The sequence below is a fragment of the Symphalangus syndactylus genome, chromosome 11 (genome assembly GCF_028878055.3).
Source record: "Symphalangus syndactylus isolate Jambi chromosome 11, NHGRI_mSymSyn1-v2.1_pri, whole genome shotgun sequence".
NCBI classification, from domain to species: domain Eukaryota; kingdom Metazoa; phylum Chordata; class Mammalia; order Primates; family Hylobatidae; genus Symphalangus; species Symphalangus syndactylus.
Window position 1 is genome coordinate 118359785 of NC_072433.2, and position 8082 is coordinate 118367866.

At 39.5% G+C, this 8082-nt stretch overlaps 1 protein-coding gene across 4 annotated transcripts in view; it reads left to right on the top strand.

The window, feature by feature from the left end:
• Positions 1 to 8082, top strand: part of CDC42SE2 (CDC42 small effector 2) — a 137671-nt gene that overhangs the window by 126460 nt on the left and 3129 nt on the right. For all 4 annotated transcript variants that reach the window (XM_063612403.1, XM_055299356.2, XM_055299357.2 and 1 more), the window contains exons 4-5: positions 2233 to 2334; positions 7571 to 7686. In XM_063612403.1, the coding sequence (XP_063468473.1) occupies positions 2233 to 2334; positions 7571 to 7669 (201 nt within the window). In that variant the 3' untranslated portion in view covers positions 7670 to 7686. The remainder of the gene's footprint in view (positions 1 to 2232; positions 2335 to 7570; positions 7687 to 8082) is intronic.

The window sequence follows — 8082 nt, forward strand, 5'->3', positions numbered from 1 at the left end:
TATGTGGCTACTACTGAAAAAATCTAGAGCTGGGGTCAGCAGACTACTACTTTTACAGGCCAAATCTAGCCTGTCACCTGTTTCTGTAAATAAATTTTTACCAAAACACAGCTACACTCATTTAATTTCATGTGCTCTGCAGCTGCTTTCATGCTACAATAGCAGAGTTGAGTTAAAGCTACGGTGGAGACTGTATTTGGCCTGCAGGGTTATAATATTTACTATCTAGCGTGGACCTCTGAAGAGGATAAAGTGGAGTTACTTTCCAATGCAGTGAAATTATAAAGAGAAATAAAATAAAGGATGAAAATATAAGAAACTTGGAGGATTATAGACACACACAGGTTCAAATGTCCACATAGGCAGGAAGTCCAGAAATAGCAAAATGAACACATAGAGCAATTATCAAGCAACTAATAGAATAAGACTTTTCTAAGATACAGAAAACCTGTGTTCAGATAACCGTGTGCCATGCAGAATTACTGGAAGGAAAACCCAACAAACTTGGAGATGGTCTAATGTCATTGCTGAATTCTAAGGATGAAGAACATAAATATTTCAAAGGAAAGGCGTCAGGGTTTTTTGTGGTTGTTGTTGTTTCTATCTATGACAATATAAACGAGAGGACAGTAAAACAATGTATATGGACTTCTAAAATATATGCACGGGCTCACCACTTTTGTGGTTTTGTAGAAAGTCATGTTTTCACCCTGAGGAGCTGTCATATGGGACTGTCTTGATAAAATTTTAGGGTTTATCAGGATCATGCCAGCATTTCAGTAGATAAGGACATAAAAATGTTATGTTCAAAGGGCAGCTAATCCAACAAGTTTATAACTCTGCTTGGTTTTGAGGGAAGCTGCAATTTCAGGAGAAGTATACTATTGACAGTAAACTGGGATAAGCAGAGCCCCATAGTAGGACAGTAACCCAACTTGCCCAGTGGTCTCTCCCAATAAGATTATCATATCTAAGGGGTCATGGAAAACAGGACAGATCTAAGATAATCTTCACATCTGGAAAACTCTTAATCAGTGAAACACAGCAGTACGGTAAGGAAATAGTTCTAAGGGGTGGTAGATGAGCGTATTGGTCAGAACAGGGACACCAGCTGGTGGCTAAAGTTACTGGAAAATGGGGCTTAGTACCCCATGAGAAGTGCTTTTCAAAAATTAGGAAGAGTCAGCCAGGTGTAGTGGTGCATGCCTGTAATCCCAGCTACTTGGGAGCTGAGGTGCAAGGATTGCTTGAGCCCAGTTAAAGACCAGCCTGGGTAACATAGCAAGACTCCATCTCAAAAAAAAAAAAAAAAAAAAAAAAAAAAATTAGGAAGAGTCAGTAAGACCCAGCCTAGGAGGCCAGGCGCGGTGGCTCACGCTTGTAATCCCAGCACTTTGGGAGGCCGAGGTGGGCGGATCACAAGGTCAGGAGATCGAGACCACGGTGAAACCCCGTCTCTACTAAACAATACAAAAAATTAGCCGGGCGTGGTGGCGGGCGCCTGTAGTCCCAGCTACTCGGAGAGGCTGAGGCAGGAGAATGGCGTGAACCCGGGAGGCGGAGCTTGCAGTGAGCCGAGATTGCGCCACTGCACTCCAGCCTGGGCGAAAGAGCAAGACTCCGTCTCAAAAAAAAAAAAAAGACCCAGCCTAGGTAATCAACAGGTTTAGTTCCCAGCTAGAACAGACCAGAGAAGAGTGAATGGACTAGGGTGACCAAATCTGTCACCCTCTCACCCTCCCACCCCCACCCCCTCCAGCTGAAATGACAGATTTCATTTTAGCATAGAAAGGTAATTGGGTGTAATCTGAATAATAACCATCAAAATATAATACATCTGTTAATGATGAAAGCCAGAAAGTAATGTTTAAAATCAGACAGTGTATTCAAACCACACTGTGTTCTTTGCCAACAATAATAGTGACTGAGGGTAGTTTTACATTTGTCTCGTTTTTTAAAAAGAATAAAAAGCAGTTATTATACAAATATGTGGATGACCAAAGCTAGACCAAATCTATTAAGCTCTAAATAATAACCTGTTATTTTGCTCTACTAATCATTTTTGTGCATGTATTTCTCTTGGGATTTCATCATAAGAAGTAATTGTGGCAGTCTAAGAGCTAGGCATTTTTGTGTTCTTGGCAAATTTATTAAACAGTCATAGTATAACAATCCATCAGAATAAATTGTTCATAAGATCACTTTCTCAACACATTGTTCCCCATATTTTAGAAAAGGCGACGGCGGATTGACAGAAGTATGATTGGAGAGCCCACAAACTTTGTGCATACGGCTCATGTTGGATCGGGAGACCTGTTCAGTGGAATGAATTCAGTAAGTATGTTATGTTAGTGGGACATGCACTTAGGGCATTGGGGCATAGTCATATGAAACCTGTGTGATAGGCACAAACATTTGTAATAGCATTATGCTAAATGAATTTGTATACAGTGAATGTAAATACATAATACGAGCATAGAAGAGAGAAGCAAACTGATGAAAAATTAATCTCTTTGAATTTCCTGGGTTATGTATTTGTTTCTGTTTCTTGTACACAACTCTTCATAGCTGCCTTTGTCCCAAATAAATACTTTGACACTTGAAAGGATTTGAGTTCAGAATGGAGGTTAATATCCTATTGATTCTCTTGCTCCCACCAAAGAGACTTGGATATCACCCTTTTTAATAATCTCTTCTTGTTCTTTTAAGTTCAGTTAGTTGCCTTTTGCACACATTTTTATTGCTTTACTTTATAAACCAGTGGTCTCCAACCTTTTTGGCACCAGGGACCAGTTTCATGGAAGACAGTTTTTCCATGGGGGAAATGGTTTCGGGATGAAACTGTTCTACTTCAGTTCATCAGGCATTAGATTCTCATAAGGAGTCTGCAACCAAATCCTTGTGTGTGCAGTTGACAATGGGGTTCGTGCTCCTATGAGAATCTCACGCCATCACTGATGTGACAGGAGGCGGAGCTCAGGTGGTGATGCTCACTTGCAGCCACTCACCTCCTCTTGTGCAACCTGGTTCCTAACAGGCCACTTCTGGTTTTGGGACCCCTGTTATAAACTATGCATCTTTACCTGATAATATTAGAATGTTGGTGATTTATTTACTCTAAGTCTCATGCACTAAGCATAGGATTAGAATTTTCACATATTCCTTTAGGGCAAGGCAGTAAAAATTTGTCACATTTGCCAGTAGGATGTGAAGAACCAGAAATAAGATTTATTCGTTGTCTTTTAATAGAAGTTTCAGTGAATTTCAGAATAGGCTTTAGATCTACTCAGCTGACCTTTTAGTCCTTAATTTTTGTTGAAGAGAAAACCAGAATGCATTATAATAGAAGCAGCACCAAATGCGGGTTCTTATCAGAGTTGTTCCTCACATTTGCCTTAAAGCAGGCCACTGAGTTTCAACAGACTGACTGTTTTCCCCATGCCTAAACAAGTATAAATGATCCCTAAAGTGTTCAGAACCAGAAAGGATTTTATAAACACAAAATTATGATCCACTGTATACCAACTTACTAGACAGCATTAACAAAAGACTTAATAGGGACTTTAAAAATAGGTAGATGGATATCCTGGATACAGCAACGACGTTTGTCACTGCAGTTACTAGGTAAGCAAAGGAATGACATTTGAACCTTCCTGGAAAGGAAACAGCTTGTTTGTTTTAAATCCGTAGGAAAAGTACTTTGTTTCACTTGACTGCTTTGTGGAAATGCAAGAGGTATCATGTTGCCGTCAAAATAGTCAGTAGCTTTGTTTCCTGCATCAACATAGAGTGAAAAGACTAAATGGGGCCCTATTACTTTTATTAATATGGTTACTATAATAAAGAGAATGGGTAGTTTCAAATTTGTTATATATGATGAATTTTAATTTCTCTCTCATCAACAGATGTTGTCTCTGCCACCTCAGATTTTTAAAAAATCCAACTATAAGGCCAGGCACGGTGGCTCACGCCTGTAATCCCAGTACTTTGGGAGGCTGAGCGGGGAGGATTGCTTGAACCTGGGAGGGGGGAGGTTGCAGTGAGCTGAGATCATGCCCCTGAACTCCAGCCTGGGTGACAGAGTGAGACCCCATCTCAAAAAAATAAATCCAACTGTATAGGAGGAATTAAATTTTAGTTCGTGGCATTTAAAATCTTACGTACATTTCTGAATTTAAGATTCCTCCCTGAATGAAAAACCTATCATTGGCATACTTTTGTGCTTCTCATAGTTTAGGTAGAACTTCAGGACTACTTTGCAGGGCTTGCACACCTACCTCTTAATCTTAGATGCAGGATCGAGATGGGACTTTAGCTGTGGTAGAGTTTCTACCTTGCTGTCTCCAGGCAGCCTTCTCTGCTACTGAAGTGGACTTTTTATGAAGTATTTCAGCCCTTTAGAGCTAAATGTGTTTCCCAAATGTGTTCTATAGTTATTTCGTATTTGAGTTTGCTATCTCTAAAGCAATATTCAGCATCCATCCCACCATCACAGAGCACTCTGTTCTTGCTGCTAGGAACGGTGTTGTTCAATTAGTAACTTTTTTTTTGAGACAGAGTCTCGCTCTGTCACCCAGGCTGGAGTGCAGTGGCACGATCTCAGCTCACCGCAACCTCTGCCTCCTAGGTTCAAGCAATTCTCCTGTCTCAGCCTCCCGAGTAACTGGGATTACAGGCATGCACCACCATGCCTGGCTAATTTTTTGTATTTTTAGTAGAGCGGGATTTCACCATGTTGGCCAGGCTGGTCTCGAACTCCTGACCTCCGGTGATCCACCCACCTCGGCTTCCCAAAGTGTTGAGATTATTACAGGCATGAGCCACCATGCCTGGCCGAGTAACTTTTCCTGAAAGTATCGATAGTTCTGATTTAATGAGCCTGACTCTGTGAGAAAAAGTACGTTCTATGCAATGCAATAATAAATAAGAAAAAACCATAAATAGACATGCTGTTTATTCAAAGAAAAGAAATGAGCAACTAGTATTAGGAACATGGCTTGACGCATATGAAACAGGCTTGCCTAAACTATATTATTGAATGGTTAGATGACTTGTAATTTCTTCTTTCTTCTAAATATATTATTCTTCTACCTTTACTTAGTGTAAAAGACTTTCTTTTCTACTACCTTCTTTCCAGAAAAGATTTCTGTTACCCATTCAGTAATACAACCCTGTGTTAAAATATTGTATATTCACAGTCACAATAATACATTCAGTCTCAACACTGAAAGATTACTTATTAAAGTTACTTAATAAAGATTACTTAAGATAAACCAAATCTTTTAAATTGAAGAATTGACTTTTGGAGAAAAAATACTTTTTTTCTTAGAATCTGCATGGCATTATTGAATGCACAGTGTAAAAACAAAGATTTTTTGTTTGGTTGGTTTTGGGTTTTTTTGATGCAGAGTCTCATTCTGTTGCCCAGGCTGGAGTGCTCACTGCAGCCTTGACCGCCTAGGCTGTCGATCCTCCTGCCTCAGCCTCCCCCAGTAGCTGGGACTACAGGCTTGCACCACCATGCCCAGCTAGTTTTTGTATTTTTTTTGTAGAGATGGGGTTTCGCTGTGTTTTCCAGGCTGGTCTCAAACTCCTGGGCTCAAGTTATCTGCCTACTTCGAACTCCCAAAGTGTTGGGATTACAGCTGTGAGCCACTGTACCTGGTCATAAAGATGTTTTTTAAGATAGGCCTAAAATATCTATAAAAGCTAACATGCCATGTTAAGTGGAAAATTACTTGGTATCAAGTTTATGCCACATAACTTAATGTTAGTTACTATAAAGGGGCAGATGATGAATTTGAACTGGTATCATATGACAGGCCCTAGCCTCTTCACACTGCATTAACTGAGCAAGTTTATGTTTAAAAAACAAAAATACAGATTTCTTCTTACACTCTTACCTGAAGTAGTCATTTTATTCATGTGACTATTATAGCCATACCTTATAATGTGATGTCATGCGAATAAGATGTTCCATGTAAGTAAATTTCCACATTAGCAAAAATGTCCCCATTTAAGAGCCAAACACATTTTCTCATTTAGACTCTTGATCTAAATAAGCTATGCATTTTGTTTTGCCATTATGTTCTATTATAGTATATATTGAAACCTGGCTTGCTCAAAAAATGAGTTAGACAAGTCTTACTTTAAATATATTGACTCAGAATCGCCAGTGGAAAGCACCTCACCCTTCATGCCTTATATTACAGTAGGTGCTCAGTAAGTATTTGATAAGCAGATGACTGATAAATAGATGATGCCCTGGTTCGCTCCAAATCGTAGAAGCGTGCAGGGCCCTTTGAGCTGATTCCATGAAATACTCGACCACATTGCTAGTGCTCTCTCTCCACTAGTTAGGCCATCACCTCCAAAATCGTATTGCTTGTGTTCCTTCTTGTAGCAGTCTAGCCTGACTCTCCAATTCTCTGCTTCTAGATTGCTTCTAATTTATATGAACTAAGATTGGAATAATAATGATATGCTAAAAGTACTTCACAGTTTGCAAATGACTTTATGTGCCTTTGTTTCAGCAAAAAGAAAATACCCCAGCTTTCATGTATCTATCTTGCACTCTTATCAGGAAACAGCCCTGTAATGTGGTCAGGAGAGATTACCATCTTAACCCTTTTACAGATAAGAAGCCTGATACTCAGAGAGGATAAATAGTTTACCCAGTTACAATATTAATAAATAAACTGGGACTATCTCTTTGGATTCTTTGATTCTTTTTTACTTTATCAGGGTATGTTAACATGGTACATTTTATGACACAGACTTTTAAGATTTATGTTTGGTTGGTCCAATTTTATTCATGCTTATTTTCTTGGTTTTGATTCTTTACTAAGTAATTGAAGTGATTATATATGTGAGATATCTGTAAATTAAGATACTTGAGGTTGAGAAACAAAGTGGAGTTGATCGGCCGGGTGCGGTGGCTCATGCCTGTAATCCCAGCACTTCGGGAGGCTGAGGCAGTCGGATCATTTGAGGTCAGGAGTTCAAGACCAGCCTGGCCAACATGGTGAAACCTAAAAATAGAAAAATTAGCTGAGCGTGGTGATGTGTGCCTGTAATCCCAGCTACTGGGGAGGCTGAGGCAGGAGAATCACTTGAATCTGGGAGGTGGAGGTTGCAGTGAGCTGACGCCATTGTACTCCAGCCTGGGCAACACAGCAAGACTATCTTAAAAAAAAAAAGAAAGTGGAGTTGATCTATATATTTTTGACTATTTTTCAAATGTTACCAAGTGCCTTGTGAATTACAAAACTGACTTTTGTAATTTGGAAATAGAGAAAATAGGGGTTTTGCAAAAAATGTTTCAGTTGCTAGCCTCCCTGTTTGTCCTTATAACCAGAAAATGTTTGCCTATAAAAAATTTTTCTCCAAACCTGCACATTGTGCACATGTACCCTAAAACAAAGTATAATAAAAAAAAAATTTTTTTTTCTATAAAGTACCCTTCTGAAAAAAGCAGCCCAAATAAAATTCTGGGAAAAGAATTAATTAGTTGCACCAGACCTACTTCCTGACTTCCATTTTGTTTTGTTGTATTTTTGTCTTGTTTTAGGTTAGCTCCATTCAGAACCAAATGCAGTCCAAGGGAGGTTATGGAGGTGGAATGCCTGCCAATGTGCAGATGCAGCTCGTGGATACGAAGGCGGGATAGCCCTGGTCCTTTCTTCAGTGAGTACTGAGAACTGGGGTCTGGACCTGAAGGCCAGACATGGCCAGGCCAATAATAGTAAATATATATATATATATATATATAATTTTTAAATTGTGAACTTACTGGGAAAGGCAAAATTACTCAGCTAAGTGTAGTTTCTGCACTTGGAATGTAAGTTTTAGGTTCTTTTCCTTATTAAGAACTTTAAATACTTTAAAACATCTGGTTGGGGAGGATTCTGATGACAGGATGCTTCTTATGTGTCCTTTAAACAAGAGTGAAATTATTATTTTGAGTATTGAGGCGGAGTGTGGTGGCTCACACCTGTAATCCCAGCACTTTGGGAGGCCTAGGTGGGCAGATCACCTGAGGCCAGGAATTGGAGACTAGCTTGGCCAACATGGTGAAACCCC